Source organism: Diadema antillarum, unplaced genomic scaffold, assembly GCF_040938485.1.
Source record: "Diadema antillarum isolate AM-2024a unplaced genomic scaffold, OU_Dant_1.0 seq00000029_RagTag, whole genome shotgun sequence".
In the NCBI taxonomy this organism is placed as follows: domain Eukaryota; kingdom Metazoa; phylum Echinodermata; class Echinoidea; order Diadematoida; family Diadematidae; genus Diadema; species Diadema antillarum.
Genome location: NW_027271145.1, coordinates 270,855 through 291,887, shown reverse-complemented (window position 1 = coordinate 291,887; position 21,033 = coordinate 270,855). Strand labels below are relative to the sequence as shown.

At 36.8% G+C, this 21,033-nt stretch overlaps 1 protein-coding gene across 1 annotated transcript in view; it reads left to right on the top strand.

Moving 5' to 3' along the window:
- Positions 1-6,882, top strand: part of LOC139725249 (uncharacterized) — a 33,907-nt gene extending 27,025 nt beyond the window's left edge. Inside the window, exons 28-31 of the mRNA XM_071636342.1 lie at positions 123-698; positions 3,910-4,012; positions 4,876-4,963; positions 6,550-6,882. Of these exons, the coding sequence (XP_071492443.1) occupies positions 123-698; positions 3,910-4,012; positions 4,876-4,963; positions 6,550-6,761 (979 nt within the window). The 3' untranslated portion in view covers positions 6,762-6,882. The remainder of the gene's footprint in view (positions 1-122; positions 699-3,909; positions 4,013-4,875; positions 4,964-6,549) is intronic.
- The last annotated feature ends 14,151 nt before the right edge of the window (positions 6,883-21,033 follow it).

Below are 21,033 nucleotides of genomic sequence, written 5' to 3'. Positions count from 1 at the left end.
GTTATTTATTTTTTCATCATCATTATCATTATTATTACTGACATTAGATTTCATGCTTAGCCAGCTGATGCTGAGCTGCTTTTGAAAGTGTGATGCAATACATTTATTATCTTCTACAACAGATATGGCGATGTAATTCCAGAAGGGTACGTTCCCTTTTGCCAGGCACATAGACGTGTGCGTCATCCTGGCAGAGAAGCAACTTCAAATCATTCCAAACAACATCACACCAGTGATGTTAAGACTACCCCTCATCACCATAGTGACAGGCATCAAGCGGTCCGGCCTCATCATCCTCACGTCGACCTCCAGGAATCACTGAAGGCTCTAGATGCTGGATGCGGTGATGTTGTGGAGGACCCGTTGGGTGGTGGAGAGGCAGTGGCAGATGACTTTGGTTACCCAGAGATGGGTGGGGAAGCCTTCGCTGAGATAACAGACAGTCCAAGACACATCGCCCTAGCAAAAATTGCAGAAGTTGATGCCTCCCTGCAAAGAGAATCTGCAACTGAAATTGGTGATAGATTACCCTTTAGGCATGACCCAATTGGGAACTCTTTAGCCTCAGGATCAGGTGACTTTTCTGGGCCAATGGGATTACTTGGTTTGATGGATGCTGAAGGAGGCGGAGAGGCAGAAGAATTTCAACCTCCACCATCACTCTACTTTGAAGTTAGCATCAGCCATGTTAATCAAAGGTAACTCACTCTTTTCATTTCTACCAGCCTAGTGATAACTGGTACCAATTGCTATTTAATGCCATATACCATATATGCCATATCTAATTTTTTGTAAATCAGGGCTTCCCGACAAATTTGCGAGCGGTCTAATTTGTGATTGTGGAGTACAGGACTGAATGGAGAAATGTATGCATGCTTGTCACATTTATGTCGGGATCAGAGTTGATATTTCCTTGTGTTTTTAATTCCCACCCAATTCATGAAATTCACGAAAGTAAAAACCGTGCAAAACATCCGGTGTATAGAGTAAATAATGCACTGCTGTGGGTGCATCAGGGTGATGCAGCAGACATGTTGATACCCTCATTGTCAATATAAAGTACTCTCCCAATGGAGGGCCTTGTGTTGGCTGACTGCACTGTACACAAATCTGTGTGTTGCAGCTGGCATCATGCTGTAAAATTTTACATGGCTCCATAACACATAAAAAACATGCTGTGATCAAGTGCCACAGTGTACTTGAGTGCACCAACTGTCAGCCAGCGTAAATACAAATTGAAATTCAAGCAGACCTGTGTGATGATGGTTGTCTTGACAGTCCGAGAGCTTATAATGGGTTGTGAAACATAGCAACAGATAATGCATGCAAACTGGATTCCAAGCATTGAAATGCTTTGGTTATACAGCATACAGGTGAATTGAATATCTTGTTAGTAGGTCACCAGAGGTGAAGTATTCACAAATGTGGAAATATCAGTAAATGTGTAGACTGTGTTACACAGCATGTTGCATTTACCCCATCGGTACAAGACACAGTGAGCTACATGCGTATTTGCTATTGGCTGCATTCTTCAAGCTATCTACAGTGAAACCCCATTATAACGAGGTCCGTGGGACCGGCGATATTACCTCGTTATAACCGGTACCTCGTTATATCCGTACGCATCATAAACAAAGAAAAACATAAGCACGACATGGCCACATCTTATACCCATAAATGAAACTTACGGACATCCTTTGCGTTGTTATTACACAATTATGGATCATTATTATTGAGAGAATAAAGGGAAATTATTTGTGAATTAGGCGAAAAAGTAGGGACTGAAATGAGTTAAATCTTTATTGTAATAATTCTTGTTTGTGAAATTATTCTAAACACCAGCGCAAATAGAGTAACATACAGGCCTTGTAAGGTATTTTTACGCTGTTTGTGCCCAGCGGGAAAGCGATGATTCAATGAATCATTTCGGCCGTAATCTTGTACAATGTATGATCGTTGCGCCCGAAGGAATTAAAAATGCGTTCTTTATTTTCTTCCCAAAAATCTCTTCGCGTTTTGTACATCCGTTCTTGAAAAATATGCGACAGGATTGAATATGGAAGGTTGTGATCCTTTTAACGCAAATCTATACCTGCATGGTAGACCATTCTGAAAGAAAGAAAAATCTTCATTGTGAAATGCAGTGCTAAATTGTAATAATGAACAAACCCAGATCTATTCAAACTAATAAATGCGTTGGTTTCTTTTTCTGATTTAGGTTAACATGCGTCATTCAACTTTTTTTACGCTACTGTCACAATATGGCGAGATCGTGATGATTTCAGGGTAACATACATGCGTTATTTACCGTTAACTTGCGACGTATTCTACGCTGTTAGTGCCCAGCGGGAATTCAATAAGTTAATGAATCATTTCGGCTGTAATTTTATACAATGTATGATCGTTGCGCCCGAAGGGATTAAAAATGCGTTCTTTATTTTCTTCCGAAAATCTCTTCGCGTTTTGTACATATCTCAATTCCGTTCTTGAACTGTTAAATGCGTTTGTTTCTATTTCCGAACACCGATAAAGTAGGTTAACATGCGTTATTCAACTATCTTTTACGCTACGGTCACCCTGCGAGATCGCGATGATTTCACTAATCATTTCGGCTTCAATCATACACACTCATATTTAAATTATCATTTGTTAAATGATAATGAACAAATCCAGATCTATTCAAACTAATAAATGCGTTTGTTTCTTTTTCTAAACACCGATTCGAAGGTTAACATGCGTTATTCAACTATTTTTACGCTACCGTCACCCGGCGGGATCGCGATGATTTCATTAATTATTTCGGCTTTAATCATGCACACATATATTCAAATTATCATTTGTTAAATGATAATGAACAAATCTATATCTATTCAAACTAAATAAATGCGTTTCTTTCTTTTTCTGAACACCGATTAAGTAGGCTAACATGCGTTATTCAACAATTTTTACGCTACTGTCACTCGGCGGGATCGCGATGATTTCATTAATTATTTCGGCTTTAATCATTCACACTCATATTTGCTAACCAGCAAAAAAAAAAACAGGAATTCGGAATTAAAAATGGAAAGGATATTAAATAATGAGTTGACACGCATTCCAATTGTCCATTTTTAACCACAAATGTCGCTACATGAAAGTTTTTGAATGCGTTATCCTTTTTTTTTTTTCCCTCGTTGCGCTGTGGTCTGACCTATCACGCACGCGTATCTCGCAAAAAAGAAAATCGAATGATTATGTTTAATAATTCAATGGGAACATCGGAAGGCATTCCTGTGTCTTATTGCGTGGTTTAGAAGAAAAATGGAAGGAACGGCTCTCTGCAAAACGGAAAAAAAAAAGACGTGGATAGCGTCAATTCAGTTTTCAATGTTTCGTTTGTCGCGTGTTTGAAAGCGACAATTTAGTCCAGAAATTGGACCTCGTCATATCCGATCAAATTGTTTATGTTTTTCTTTATAATGATGCATCGAAATTGTCCTCGTTATAACCGGAATCTAGTTATAACCGAACTCGTTATAACCGATTCGTTCTGCCATAGGTTTGCATGCAAAGGAAAACGGGACCGACGCGATCACCTCGTTATAAGCGGTTCCTCGTTATAACGGGGTTTCACTGTACTGTAAAACACAATATTTTTGCAGCATGAAATTTTCATGAATAGGAGCTGATTGCCTTATTTGCAGCATGAAATTTTTGCCATTTGCCTCTGACATTCAATGCTTATAGTGTAGACAAAATTTTTAGCGTGCATTTTAATTTTGCGAATCTTGGCTCTCGCAAAATTCGTTAAATTGAAATGCACGTGAACATTCCTCGTTTTACAGTGTGTAATACTGAAATGACTAAGATTTAGCAGTCTGTATAAAGCTGTAACTATGTTACATATCGGTATGTTTAACCTCATATTAGGCCTGTTGTCATGGGTTACTGCAACTTGGATGCCAGTGTCCAGGTCTGTGCTGTGTTTACTGATGATGGAGAGCTTCTCATGCCAGACCAAAGCAAACAGAAGGTGAGACTAGTGTAATGGTCATTTCTTGGAGGGCAATGATGGAACTGTTGTGAAAAACAAAAAGCAATTTTTTTTTTGCAACTGATTGACTGATTGTCAATCAGTTGCCATGAAAACATCTTGACGGAAGAATTTCATGAATTTGAATAACAAAGCAGTACCCACTGCATGCTGTAAGGATTAGAACCAACACTTGCTGTCGGGCGAAAGCTCGGTGGTCTAGTGGAGATGACACCTGTCCGGTGATCAGGAGGTCGTGGGTTCGAATCCTGCTCGAGTATGTACGCCCATGATTTTTTATCATGGCTACTGCTAAAACACTGATCAATTCAGTGCTTATTTACGTCGATGTAGGGCAATTGTCAATCAGTTGCAATGAAAACATCTTGATGGAAGAATTTCATGAATTTGAAAAAGCAAATTGCTATAAATATCATGCATTCTAGCACTGCATAATGCAAGTGATAATTCAAATGGCTTGAATATTGCTAGAGATATGCCCCTTTCTGCAACTTTTTTTTTTCCACCATGAGAAAAATAAAGTGAATTGAGAAAGAAGCTGCTGTACTCTATTTGAGCACTGTGTATTTGAGCACTGTGATTCTGTGATGTATATGTGTCTCCGCAAATCTTTGAAGATGGTGTGTGTTTGTACACTCAATTCAAGGTTTAGTACATTCGATTAGTGCCTCAGACTTTCACATCTATGTAGTCAAACAATTAATGTGCTCCATTGTACTTTCTACAAGTAGGCCTAGTGTATGTTTATGGTCTCAGTAAAAGATTTTTCATAGTTTCTCCCTTCGAGTCATGTATGTTTGAGAGCTCAGGGAAAAGTCCTGTTTATTTGACCTTTGCTGTAGATGGCCAAGCATCCCACAGTGACCATTGGCTGTGCCCTGCTCAGTCCCCCAGGGGTGGTCTTCTTCACTGTGAATGGACAACCAATCCGTGAGTCCACTGGTTTTTTTTGCTGAATAATGTCACAACTTCAGAAATAGTGAGAATTCTGAATATAACATTCTACCCACTGTCTCTGATAGAACAGAGAAAGACAATACCAAATTTAGCTGGAAGAAGTAAAACCTCAAACTCTGTAGGGGTACTGTAAGTTTTTTTTTTTCATATATAGCAAAGAACAATCTTGTACATGTATCACCCTGATTGAAACAAAACTGAGATTAAAAAAAAGTAAGACTGTTTTTTTTAATATTATTATTATTGTGTATGTTTACACAGTCAAATCATCATGAACATACCCTGCTGACACAATAACACATTCAATCTAATGAAGTTGAGGAGGTCAAAACTTGAGGTAAAACTCTCAAATTTCACCAGTTGATTACATGCCAAGTTTTGATAGTTGGACATTTGAAGATGCATCACAGAAGTTGGTACACTACTTCAATATTACGTTATAGGGCAATTGATCTGACGTAGTTTTGGCAAAGTATTTAGTATACTCATTGCTAAGTGTGGTCACACCTACAAATACCAAGGTTACATACAGGATGGTATGCACTGGTATTTCAGTTGTCATCATGATATTAAACATTATGGCCTGAATTCACAAAGGTGGTTTAAATGCAGACCATGATCTAGAATAAGCATGAAATAGGCGTACCTTTGACATGTGCGTATCAACGCGCATTTGTTACTGGACGTCTGTTGGTGTACACAATCTGTTGATCGATCATATTTATGCAGAAGAAATTTTTGCATAAACCATGGTTTATATTTAAACCGCCTTCATTAATTTGGGCCTATAAGGCTTGAAGTTTATGATATGACTATTTACGTTGAGGGATCGTAGTGTTATGGTAAGATTCAAGAGATACACTGTATGTTACTCAGCTTTCTAAGAGTTATAAGCCCAGAAGAAATTAGTACTATCTAGTCTCCAAGAAGAAAACATGGTTTTCAGGTGATGATTATGAAATTGTAGATGATGTTTGCTTTATACCCCTCATCAAAACACTTTTCAATTGATGCACAGATGTGAAAAAAATGCTTTTTTTTTCAGTCTCCATAAAGTAAATCTGTTAACCAATGACTCGGCTTTTGAATCATGTGATCATACTTGTCTTTAGTAGTAAGTACATGTACTGTAAACCTGTATAACATCTTACATACACTTGAAGAGCCGTAAGGGTTATAAAAACAAAGAGAAAGAAATGGACATCACAAGACGTCAGCATTTATGGTAGCAACTAACAAGAAAAGAGATTATTTTTGCCATGTATGCCATCCTTCATCATTTTGCTAGTTACAGTAAATGTTGATCAAAATACAGTCAACCTCACCTAAGTTGAATCTATTTGCACAGAAGAAATAGCTTTGACTTAGAGAAAATTTGATATATGTGGGGTTAAAATCGATAGAATAGAAAGAGAAGAGGGCTTGAAAAGACCTTTGACTTTGGCGATTATTGGACTTATGCGAGATCGACTTAAGCAAGGTTGACTGTACATGTACTGTCAGATAAATACTGTTATGTGATTTGTTTTTCTTAAGCTGCAAATGATTTTCAAACCTAGGAAAGCTTTTTACTGTGGCCAATGAAGACCAACCAAGTCAACCTCTGACACCATGCACCAACAATCCCTACCTCAACATCAACTTTGGTCAGAGTGCTTTCCTCTATGGACCTGCCAATGACTTTGACCAGAAACTGTACATGGCAGCACTACTGCATGACAACTGTGAACACATCATGAATACTGGACACGCAGAGGGAAAAGTCTCCTGAATGGAAACTTCAAACAGGACCAAGGATCAGGTCAATGTGCTTTGGAGCTTCAGCAATCAAACTGAAGATGCCTAAATGCAATGTATTCCTGTCAAGGAGGTGATGAATATGTACAGACTCCAAGTTGGGAGGGTTAACTTGCCATCTCATGACTTTGAAGTCTTTCTATGTTAGTCACAGATCAATGTTTGCTGTCCTTCCTTTTTAGAGTGGCATGTACATTACATCACACCTTTTTGCTTTATGCTTGAAATATATATATATATATATATATATATATATATATATATATATATATATATATATGTGTGTGTGTGTGTGTGTGTGTGTGTGTATGTGTGTGTGTGTATGTGTGTGTGTGTGTGTGTATATATATATATATATATATATATATATATATATGGATTATATTGAGCAATGTTGCTGTTGTTTCTTTCATTTTGTAGTGTATTTTTCTTTGGAGGGGGGAGGGGGTTGCTTTTTATTTTTTATCTTTTTGTTTTGTGTTTTTGCAACTGCACTTTTCATCTGTATGGATGCTGCCTAAGTTTAATGCGATGAAATTTTACAATACAGCCTTGTTGCTCTTAACACACATGCTTGAATCAAAAGAACACACACTATTATGTGATAAGGACATTTCTCAAAATGGCTGTGATGATATGATGCCTGTAAAAAGGGCTCCCTCTCTATCCAATATTCCCATTTCTCTTTGTTTAGATACATATTTAGGGATGAAGAGACCAAGGTGCACAATCTACTGTGATGGCCAACTATTGGTGACTTTGTGACATCCAGAAACAGTTCAGTCTATAAGATGACAGTACGACAGACTTTTTTTTTCCCCGCAGAACACTGCATATTCTTGCCGAATAGATGTAGCTGGTTTTGCGTAAATTGCACAAAAATACAGAATGCAGAAAGTCATGTGTGTGCATAGCTATATGTAACAAGACTACTTTGAGGCAAACTGAAAAGTAGAGAACATGTGAGGGTATGACAAAGACATGAGATATCTGTTTGCATTGTGGCATGGTGACAAAAGCTGCTCGAGATTATGGCGTCAAAAACAAGCCCTGTCAGTGAGTAGCTTTTTGTATGTGTAATTATTTATTGTGATATTTCTATTATTTATTGATAAGTCTAAGCAAAACTCAATGTATGGTTCTTTGACTGTACAAAGATGAAGTATGGTGAAATTGGCATACTCTGCATTTCTGTGAAGATTTTTCATGTACTTGTACTGTTAATTCATAATAGAGGTCAACAGGTCTCTCAAGTCAGAGTGTTTTATCTGTCCCAGATGAAGAAAGTGTAATTTTACTAAATTGTCTCACAGAAGTAAACAGATATTTTCACTGTGATGAACATTGTAAAAAAAAGAATTGTTTACTTATCCAATTTCCTGCAGTTGATTCTCTGTGTTGTCAACTGATGCCCACACAGAAACAGGTACATTTCCTGTTGGCTCACCATGAGGAAATTTCATAAAATGCACACATTTTGATGGCAATGTGAACATTGGTGAACATGTGCGATCGTTTACTCGTGGAGGGAAGGGTTCTGGCACATGTATACTGGTGCTCAAATTACTTTGTCAATAAAGTACCTGGTGATTTAGCAATTAGTACAAGCCAACAATCACCAGCCATTAGTTTACTCTAACCTAATCTTCATTCTTCTCAGTACTGTAGTGTCAACAGTGATATTGATGTTTGTACATGTGGATCATAAACATATTAAAGTTGAGGTGGAGTAGTTAGTGATTTGTACAAGCTGTGGAAATGTCAAATGCAGATGTGTGTAAATGTAGATTTTGTGTTTCTTATTTTATGTAAAGAATTATGTTAAGAATAAAGCACAAAACTTAATCTTGTGAGCCCTTTTGTCAGTCTGTTTTTGCATGTAGTTGTATACTGTATATGTGCCTGTGTGTATGTGTGTAATCTTATTTGACTTGCTGATGTGATATATGGTATATACACTGTATATATATATATATATATATATATATATATATATATATGCCATAACGCTGCAAAGTTCATGTCAACACAGGCATGCTCAAAGGTTTATAGGGTGGCCCAACTAGCTTCAAAACACTAATATGTTTTTGCTTTGGAAGATTTTTGTTTCTTTTTTTTTTTTTGGACTATGACATCCAAAATGTATTTAGATACTTGTTATGATGTAACCCCAAATTGCAGCTCCTTTGAAGTTTTACCAGGCTAAACATTGTAAATAATGTGAGTTGAGTCAAATTCACTTCCTTTCCAAAGTTGCTCTGCGATCTACTGCAACAAATCCTCTCACCAAGCCTCATCTTTACATTACAGTATTTGACAAAATAATATTTGAAAGAGAGTTAGAGAGAGGAGAAGGAGAAAGAGAGGGAGGTAAGGGAAGGGGCAAAGAGAAATAAATGAAAGCAGAAACAGGCAGCATATCTTAAATATCCTTTGAAGTATACATATCTTGCATCTGAACGGGTGGCAAAAAAAGCTTTTCAACAAATTTTTTATGCAAATGCTGTCACATTGTAATTAGCACAGGACACATGAAATGAAAAACTAATTTGATAATGAAAATTGGTAGGGATATTATACGTATGTAAGCAAATAAGATGTGGTACAACTTTTTATTTTCCTTTTTACGGAGGAAGCGGGGAAAGAATTAACAGGATAAAACTGTTTAAAAAAAATTAAAAAAAATAAAAAAATTAAATGACTTCTTGTGCAAAATCAAAAGAAATCACTTGTGGAGAATCCGGGCATCGATCCCGGTACCTCTCGCATGCTAAGCGAGCGCTCTACCATTTGAGCTAATTCCCCGACTGGCGGGCATAGGTTGTCATGTTTATAATGAATTTCAAGATTAGAAAAATATTGATAGACATTTGACATTTATCAACTTCTTTGAAAATTAGCTTTTAATATCATCAATATTTGTTTCGGTACTAGAAACCTTCACCAAGTAAACCGAATAAGAAAGATAATAGTAACGAAAATTACCACAGAGCTGGCGAGGATATAAAATTCAATTAATGAATATGCATGAGGAGTAGTTGACATGATGTTTGGGGAAAGGGAAGTATAATATTCACTTAAAATCAAGCATGAACATATAAATCAAGTCATGTTTGACATACTTTTCTCTCTACCAAAGAATATGAATGTAAAATTCATTGAAAACGCTCGTCAGTACCACATCAGTATGAGAGACACATTAGTGCGTATTTCTTTCTTATTTTTGAAACACCACATGTAAATGGACTCGCCTTACAGAACAAAGCGCGCCATTTTATTGGGGTTACCGGTGCCGTCATACACACCGTACTGTACACAGGCGCTCAGGCAGCTCTTTCCGCTGGCGTGCCTGTCTAATGCCCACCGCACCTGCTGCCTAGCCTGCTGGCTGGCGATGGCCTGCGCTTGGTTTTAGCTAGCTTCGCTGACTGGCTTCGGATGAAACAGGACGCATCGTACGTGTGAACGAACGTACGCAAAAACGTAACCCGCCGAGTTTTCGAGTCTCAAACAACTCTGCTACCATGAATTTAGCGACCAATAAGCCAGCGACCAATAACCTCGTGTTGACCTTTTCGAACCATAGAGCTCACGATGAACGTAGAACGTTCGCGCAGTTCACTGCCAGCTCCACGGTGCGCTTCGCAGAGTAACTAGTCTGGCTTCCAGACCTTCGCTATTCAGGATAAGCAGTGCAAGTGGTTTCACGAAATTTACAGTTTGTGGTCGTAATAATATATGAAGCAAGAAAGAAACAATTACATTTTGGGTCGTGAGATCAAAAAACAAAATAGCAGAGGTCATAGAGGTTACAAGAAACAACAACAACAGCAGCAACAAAAAGAAAAATAATAATTCCATTATAGGGGCCGATAAGAATATCTCAATACATGTAACTAATAATAAGGATGATAAAATTTTACCGAACTTGTGGGGCACATCTATCATGAAATTAAAGACAACTCTGGAGGAGTTTTGACGGCAAGCGTCAAATGTGCACGATAGTGAACTCAAGATTGGGTTTTCACATGCACACACACACACACACACACACACACACACAACTTAAACGCTTGGTTCGTATACTGAAAGGAAGAAACAATCACATTTAGAGAGCAAAGTTCACTGTGATCTTATAAACGGCAAGAGAGAGAGAGAGAGAGAGAGAAAGAATAGACCTAATTAAGCTTCATCTTCAAAAAATGATTCAGGAACAAAAGATCAGATTTTCGCCAAACTTGCAGGTTAAATTATGTTCTTGATGCAAGTAAAAAGAAAAAAAATGGATTTGGGGCAAAAGGTCAGAGATCATATAGAAGTCGTAGAAGACATCACAAGCAGAGAAGCTTAAAGGGGCCCTGCTTTGTGTTGATTTATGATACCCTCAACATCCCCCACTTTTGTGTTGAAACCAATATCTAGAAACATTCCATATAATTTTTACGATTTTGCTTCTATTTTGCTTCAGATTACTTGGGAACGCCCACAAAAAAAAAAAATCCTTCCAAACCAATATTCTTGAGATGACCTCATCTGTCAATCATGGTTAAGGTAGTGAAATGTTTAACGAAAGACATTGAAATGCACCTTCCCCTCGACTCAACATAACTTGCATGTTCCCTGCATGTTCACTTGCATGTCTTTTGTTAGTCACATTATCACAGCCTAAACATGCAAATTATGCTGAGTCAAGAGGAAGGTGCATTTCAATGCCTTTTGTTAAACATTTCAGTACTTCAGCAAGTAATCTAAAGAAAAATAGAAGAAAAAGAAGTTAAAAATATATGAAATGTTTGTAGATATTCGTTCCACCGCAAAGGTGATGTTGAAGGTATCATAAATCAACACAAATCAACATGCATTTGCATTTCAGGGCCCCTTTAATTTCCCAATCGCAATAGATTATCAGTTTTTCATCGAACTGACAGAATATGTTTATAGTGACGTAAGAAAGAAACAGTCCACACATTTCGGGATAATAAAATGAGGTCAAAAGTCATGGATATTAAATGAACATGAAGATATGCATAATCTCCATATACACCCATTTCAAATCGTAAGGTTTGTTTGTCTCTGAAATGTATTGTTAAGATGAGTCCAACTAACTGCCTAGAAAAAGAGATATTTTATTTACATTTGCAATCATCGTGTGCTCTGTCAAAGTCCCCTAGTTGTCGTGTGGGAGCCAATTAAAATCAATTTTGAGGCTAAACATTTTTTTTTTTTTTTACGGTCCACCCATTTTATTTTATCATTCTTTTCTTTTCTTTTTGATGGTATTGCCCTAAAATTTGTATGCGAGTATCATCTGGAGGGTGCAACTCTTGCATCCAGACGTTCCAGATAGCCTCCAATATAGCCTCCATAAAACCTGAAATTCCTATGAGTTATTTCCGTTACGTGGAAAAAAAAAATGAAGAGAAACAGAAAAAAGTAGAAGAATGGTTTAAAAATGTTTCGAGGCTGCTGAATCCAAATTTTCTGCTGAGGAATTTGGGAAAACTAAACACTGAAATTCGCATAAGATTTATCCTTATCAAGTTGATAGTAAACTAGAAAAAAACAATGAGAAGGTTGTATGATTGTATATGGTATGGTTGCATGGTGAATGGTTTTTGGTTTTATAAGCCTATCCTATTTCGAAGGTGCTGAATCCGAATCTGGCTACTAGTCATGCGAGTCTTGTGTTTTTGAAGGTGCTTAAATAATAAAGAGGAATGTCGATATGGCTGAGTTTACTAGTATCAGTTTTTGTTTGTTTGAGCATTCGATGTATTTTTTTTTTTTGTTATTCCCCACGATGGAACATGCGTTGGAATATTACTAGTATTCTACTCTTTTACATGCAATATTGCATATACTGATAGTTTCTTTATTTGTCACTGGACTTGATGAGGTTCAAACTTAGCCTATTGAGTAATCGATTTTATAGATTTGCCCCCACAAATTCTGACGTATTGTCAAATGCTAGAGACATACAGTGCAGTAATATTTACCCCCACCCCAACCCATAAGTAGTCAGTAGGCCTACCGGCCTACATCTTAAAGGAATCGTATATTTTTGGTAGACACCTAATTTCTGGTTTCTAGCATTTTTTTTAAGATAATGAGAAATCTTTTATGAAATATGAAAGAGCATGTAATTCTATGAGGAATTCAACGTTTATTTGATGAAAATTGGTTTTGAAATGGCTGAAATATCCCAAACAGAGTGATTCTAATGAAGTGTGGGACCCACAATTTAGTACGATTGCTTTGTTTGACTTTGATTTTTGATGTTTCAATCATTCCAAAGCCGATTTTCATCAAAATAAACTTTGAATTCCTCTTAAAATGATATGCCTTGTATTATCATTCATACGTGTTTTCTTTGTATCTCGCAAAAAAAAAAGTTAAAAGCCCAATTCTCATCTCTACCAATACTGTATTATCCCTTTATTCTGGGGGTTCATATTGATTTAAAAAAAGAAAAGAAAAAAGGTTTACGTGTTTATTCGCTGACGGGGAAAGGGGGAGGGGGCACGAGCTCCTCACTACATACAAATCAGGTTCACTATCATAATAGACGGCTCTGGCTCTACTGAATGAACAGCGCCATCTAGTGTACCCACAATCAAACCTTGTAACAACAACAACAACAAATCAAAAATTTATTTTAATTTCAATGAACACTGTACTTGCCAAGGACTGCCCCACCCCGCCCTTTTCTTCTTCTTTTTTTCGGGGGGGGGGGGGGGGCAACAGATACTGAAAAAAAAATGTAAAGGCACCTCCCCCTTTACAGAATTCCTCTTTACATTTTTGTTTTCAATACCACAAGAATGTCCAAAAATTTACTACATTCCTTAGGAGTTAACAAAAACTTCATCGAACTGCATATAAACACACAAGCACACACACATACATAACTTTAAAAAAATTACAAGCTTACTGACACACAGTGATTAGCTTTAAATAGCGGGCAAGATTCCATTTGTATGTAATGTAGCAAAAACAAATGCACACACACACACACACACACACACACACACACAATCATTTTATGTGTATTGTCTTAGCATTAGTTATATATATATATATATATATATATATATATATATATATATGTATATATATATATCCCCAAGTGGTACCTTCGAAATAGTCTAAGCTCACAAGGCTTTCTCCTCGAGAGAGTAAATTAAGCTGTACCAACGACGCCATGTTGGCTAAATTTTAACCAATGCCCTTTAGGGCTCACACCTGTAAATAAAATTGAATGTCCCAGACCCCTTCATAAATTCGTACCAAAGATACCAAAATAAATGGAAACAAATAATTACAAATCATTAATGCAGTTTGGCATAAAACTGAATAGCTGCAGATATTAAATATGAATTCCTCTACAAACTGCATTTTTTTTTTTTTTTTGGGGGGGGTTGAAGATGAAAGCTTTCCTCATGGAATTTGAAGGGACTATATTTCACTGGGCGCGTGTACGGAAAATATGTGATTTTTGAGTGACAAGAACTCATAGTCTGGCTTTGCGGACCCTTTGACAGAGTTTGAGCAGAAGAACTTGCCTTGGAAATTTGATGGATGGCAGGGTACTAACTTATCCAGGTTAGTGAAGATGAAACACCTCATTTCTCCCAGCTATTTTACATAATTTTTTGAAATTTGAATTTTACCACACGTCTTTATATGGGGAATCATTTACCCGTGTGAGCCCTATATACATTCGTATTTGTATTGATACTCTGAAATCTACTGAAGTATACAGATGCTCATTATGCACATCTTCACAGACATATAAAATTGATGACAAAGCTTATTGTACTCACCTTTTTTTAATTAAAAACACACGCGTCACTAAGGAAAATAGTTGTAATTTTTGCAAATAGAAGCTATACATACATATTTTATGCTTTCACGTAAGTGGCTATCTAATGACAAATCGATGAGGAAGTATATACTGTAGTGCCACGAAATACTAGTATCATGACAATGATACAGGCATTCTTCCATGCCGACGGACATAAACAGACAATAAAGTATACCATCTTGCACAGGCCATTCGGTTTCTCTAAATTGACTTTTATTTTTTTGATTGAGCTTTGTATTGATGAAGATGGAATTAAAGAAATATAAAATTATATACAACCCGCATATCAAAACGGTATAATATTGCACTTAAGGAAATTACATAATACAATATACAGTAAAATCGGTGATATTATGTAACACGAATATTACAAACCGAGTTTATCAATAAAGAAATATCATATCTATATATAATAGGATCGTTTCGAGTAGATAATCCCATGACAAACTTCATGACCTTCTTTGACGTTCAACCTCATTCAGTGAAGAATATAATTCAGGTCCAATATATTTTACAGACTCGTCACACTTGTTCCTGTAGTATATTTTCAAAAAATTGCCAGTCATATCGTGATGACTCGCCCCTCTCTCGTCGGTTGTGCTTTTGACACTCCCAGAGAGGTCGGAGATCAGTCGCACTAATTACTCGTTGATGTGACGCTCCGTGTTCTTAGAGACGATTGCCGCATTGAAACAGGCGAAGGCCGGCCAAAATTTCTTATTCTATAAACAACAATCTAGACAAAAGCGTTTACAAGATACAAACTGATCAAACAGTGTCTTTCCAATTAATTGATTTAGAAATATGGAAGTTTCCTCAAATTCTGATCTGGACATCATGTCTTGCGTGCTTGCTTAATAAGTCTATACGAGCGGAAACAGTAACATACCAGGGGAGATCAATATCAATCACATATGATACATTCAATTAACTTTTGACAATGACTTTCTGACATTTCATATGTTTATTATGGCCTATGTATACAAGTGTAATTTTAGTTTTTTTTTAAATCTTAGTTTAACCTTTTCAGCGTTCTGAGTTCTTTGCAATACTGCTGCCACAGATAAAGAGCTTTGATCTATCTGGTCGACCTGACAGTATGATTGCTTCATTTGGATTCGACCGATATTTGGGACTTCCATATTTACAAATGAGTGGATAATAATCCATGCATAATAATCACACTGAACAGTTTTTTTTTCTTTGATCGTGCATGTATAGTGAATATTATATACATAATAAAGAGCGTGAATTAAATTTTGATACATTGTTTTTGGCAATGTTCTTTAGTTTATGATGGCTAGTCCTCCTCTCTGCAAATGGGAGTCAATATTTCAGAAGTGTAGTGACCTTTGCCATTCAAGGAAATGGTCATTGGACATACACTGTAAATCTGTCAGGCGAGAGAGGGGGTGCTGTAGACCAATGTTTACATGCATTTTTATTTTATCCTATTATGAGAGTGTGAAGGTCAATAGAGCATTTTGCTATAGGACCTATATGTACAAGCAAACCTCAGACAGACTTTTGACTCTAAATCAGCTTTCCTAATTATTGTTAGCGTGATTATAAACTTATGATGTGTAGGCAAAATGTCCAAACACAAAACTTTCAAAGCGCAAATACAATGCAGTGCCGCATTCTGATATTGCATCTTTAGATAAACACAATCACCAACCATCCACCATCGATCATAAGTGTGCACAGCATGTAGGACTTCGGGTTATAAACATGTTAAGTCTTCTTATCGTGCCACCTCCAAATCAATCGATTGTGGTTCAAACTATACAAACACTCTCCAAAGCAATATACAACATGAGATTAATAGAGTTTACTAATAGTCATAAGAGCTAGCCAACAGTAAAGTTGCTCCACACTGTATTCCACAGATGTGCTATAAGAAGCACAATCACAATCTGCTACTTTAGGTACATTTGTACTTACAAAACGACCAGAGAAAGGTGTGATTAGCTAGAGGCACAGAAAACTTTCCGGAGCACACAATCAATGAGATGAGTAGATGCAGGTTCAACACTGGTATCAAGGGAGCAGATATGCATATTATGCTCCATTGCTCCAAAGCCATCGGCTTCCGTACTTGTCAGACACTTTTTTATTATCGAAATATTGGAATCACATACTTTCACTAACAATTTAGAGAGAATCTTCCAAGAAATTAGCTGACAAGTATAATAGTCTGTTAACTCTGAAGTGTTTATGTCTTCATGACATCAAGGAGGTTCGAGAGATAGAGTTACAACTGACTATAATTATTCAATCGGCTGTCAGTTTTCTATGGGTAGACAAAAGAATTCCACAGGTGCATTAAATGTGACTTTGATGTTAGATGCTTGAAGCCGCCATCTTTCTGAGCAATCTGAAGATTAATTTTTAACGCTAACATAATATCGGGTATGCTGCTCGTTTATCAAATGCAATGGAATTTCACCTAATTTCTGTTGATGCACAAAAGAATTCCACAGGTGCACTGATGTCTTTGATGATCAGGGTTCCAATCCACCGTCTTTTTGAGTAATCAGAAGATTCATTTTAAACTCTAACAATATCGTCCATATATATTCCGTTTGTTTATTTGTCAAATAGAATGAATGTTCTCTTAATGATAAAGCATATGAATCAATTAATAAATCCCGTCGAGGTTATGTGCAAAAATGTAAACCTGAGTTGTTTGTCGTGAAAATATTTGAAACTGCAATCTCACTACAAAGCCGATTTTATCATCTTTCCGATCGTTGCGACAAATGAAACTGATATGGTATAATTTTCGACGGTATAGTTCTTTATTCATTTATGATATGTTAGATTAGTGTAAAGTCATGTAAAAACTAGTAGTAATTTTGATTTTCATTTCATCAATTTTTGTACAATTTTTATTCGCACCTCCCCGTGCCTGTAGGCCTACTATTAATGTGCCGCTTGTTTTCTATAAATAAAGGGACGGCGAAAAGCAATTACGATCACAAAGACATACCTTCCTTTGAGAGTGAGGAGTCATGATGTAATGTCACTTGAATCAATTGTCTTCTTGTCTGTGAGGCAGCTCCAGTTCAGTATGCACATACTTCAAATATTTCTGAGTGGCGGCATGAAACATGGGATCAAAGGGAATGAGACTGTTCTCAAACCTCCTTACTTATATTAGCTGGAGGTCACTCATTCCCATTGCTTTCCAAGAACAGTAGGGGCATAATCAGACGCTTTGCCAGACTTGGTCAGACAAAGGAAATTCACCCCAAATGAATAAACTCTAAAAGAAAGAGAACAATCGCAACAGAACGTTCCAAAAATAACAAACTTTGGATAATAATGACGAAATGACATTTGGAAATTTCCCATTTGATGTCATGCCCTCACAATTATTCATGTATATGAACGGAAAAATTGTTAAAGCATATACCCATATCTGAAGTAACATTTTGTTCCTTTTTACTTTGGGTTTATGGAAAGTTTTGTATTCATACAGTTGATTTGTGAGATATTTGTGTCATTTCCTTATAATAGAAATTGTAAGAGCATAACATCATCAGCTTTTTGATCTGAATATTCATAACGACTGGTCAAGAAGTGTTTTCCGTCAAAAAAAATGCAAGTTTAATAAAGTCATAACTTCCCTGTTTCTTATCCGATTTTGGTCATTTTTGCACTGTTTTACAAGGATTTGTTTCACCTTCTCATGAAGTTGATAAAATTATTGAGTGATTTTTTTTTCTTCAACATTGTCCAAGAGCAGTAGTGAGACTTCCTACTCGATCGCTCTCAAGCATTCTGGGTAGGCCTATTATACAGGGCGTTGAAATTGCTCACCCATGACCTCGCGGCTACTTCACCAGAATAACTACATGATGATGACAGGGCAGATCCAGGAATATTGTAAAGAGGGGTGGCCTTTACAAAATTAAGAATACTTATACTCACGTCATTGAGGCAAAATAAACCCAAAATATGAGGCGCACGCAGAGAGCAAAGACATATCAAAGGACTGTACAGTACTGGTAGAGTTGAGAATTCAGGTTTATAATATTTCTATAAGTGAGATGATGGTAAACCTCTCATGAAATATGAAGTAGCGTGTAATTTTAACAAGGATTCAATGTTTATTTGATGAAAATTGGTTTTCAAATGGCCGAGATATTTATAGCGGTAATAACAAAAGGCAACATGCCACACCTTTTATTATGATCTCTTTGTTTCAAATTGTTTTTGGATATCTCAGTCGTTCAAAACTGATTTTCATCAAATAAAAGTCATTTGATTGCCCTTGAAATTGTATGCCCTTATCTCGCAAAACATTAAGAGGTAAATCCTCACCTAAACCAGAACTGTATAGTCCCTTTAATTTGGAAATGGGGGAACGGGCAGAGGAGACTAACCAAAATGTGAAAGGGGATGAAGGAAGTACAATGTCGCGGAGAATTTGGGTCTAAAGCTAAAGCCAGTCCATCGTGTGTAGGCTTTGCCCATGGTGGGACACTGTCCTTAAATCCCATCAGCAACTACAACTTTGTCCTCGGGAGAATGACCTCCCTGTTCTGAGACAGGGTCCTTGAATGCCTCTTTCTAAACGCCAATTAAAGGGAGGGGTTCTTATTCCCAGACGGCGAGCTTGGTTTCTCCTTGGATTTTATCACATCGGTGAGGCGTCCCGCCACCCTGATTACACCTAGTCTAACATCATCAGGGGCATCACACGGGACTCGACCAGTTCCATAAAATAACAACATTGGATGGAATCAGGGAAAATTCTAAGATCATGGAGCTATAACACAGCTCCATGTTAAGACTACGCTTTCATCCATGGGATTTACCATGGAACTTTATACTGCAAGGGTTAGCTGGAAAACAGGTGGGCTATGGACGTCAGAGGTGGGATGAAATGAGAAAGTGACCAAGGGTCTTCAATGGAAGCAGCAATTTTGTGTGGTGACATTCTAAAGAAATGAGAGAATGAAAAATAAAATTACCATATTATAAATTTAAAAAAAAAATTGACCGGATTGTTTGAAATAATTATGACTTGTGTGATGTTGATGGTGACAGGCATCCCCCCATATATGGTTATTTCCTTTTGACGATCCTTTTGATGACAAACGATCATCAATCATATTTGCAAATATTCCTGATAACATCAGACTTGATAGATAACAGGAGTCGGTCATTCCAAAGAAGAATAAAGAAATTATACGAAAAAGAAAATAACATACGTTAGTATTTATAAAGACAGTTTCGTAGATAAGGTCTTGATAAAGTTAACTTGCATACCCAACAGGTAATTCATATAAAAAATGATGAAAACAATTTTCTATATGCCGCCTTAATGAAAGTGAATCATTATTAGGACCATGATTGTTCGTTTGCTTGCTGGTTTTCTTTTGCATTCCTTATGAAAACATGATATGCTTTATTATCTTCAGAAGGACCATTTCAAAATGCGTATATTTTATGTGTACTGTGTGCACTTGACTTGGTGATACAATCTGCAAATAAATGCCCTTATACAATCGTTATTAAAAAGGAAGGACGGACAAGAGTGGGCTAAATCAAATGACATTTTATTATAGTTCAGGGCTGACGAAGACCCAAAGAAAAAAAAATAAGTAAGATTGATAACATAACTAGGCTTTTATCAAGGAGAAATATCCAAGGTGGGTATATAAATACTATAGTATACAGATTTTTTTTTTGAAATACGCCTTAAGCTGTAAGAAGTGTCTTACACTACTTTTATTGGCAGAGTAGGTTGTTCCAGACATCAGGTAAGCAATATCTGATTGATCTTTACCAGATAAGGATTTGTCGCATGATTGTACACGAATATGCTATATTTGTGAAATGAGATGATGAAACAAGGGCTCCGGATGAGATGAGTTATGTAGAATAATTTGTTATGATGCGAATAACACGCTTCGGGGAAAAAATATAATAGGTGCAGGGGCGGATCCAGGAATTCTGTAAAAGGGGGGGGGGGGTGACTAATATTAGTGGTGCCACTTCCGGGTTTCATTTCATTTTTTTCTTTTTATTTCTTTTGTTTTTTACGTAAAAGAAAGGGGGCGCCCCCCTCTGGATTCGCCACTGAGGTGGGTTTAGTTTTGTGATTCTACAGCTTCCATAGACAATTATCTGAATGCAATACCCAGGGATCGTTCAGACAAATCATTTTTTCCACTTCAGTAGTACAACGATGTTCTTGATCATAGGGTCCTTTGAAGGGTAATTCGTTCAAAGTAAACTGGGAATCATAATTGCAATACCTCAAAATTTTAAGATTTAATGGCCTGTTTTTCACAAACAGCAAACCCATTATTGAATTATTGACTTTAAAATCCTGTGAGTAAGCTTTGCTATAAGATCGGAAAAAAAT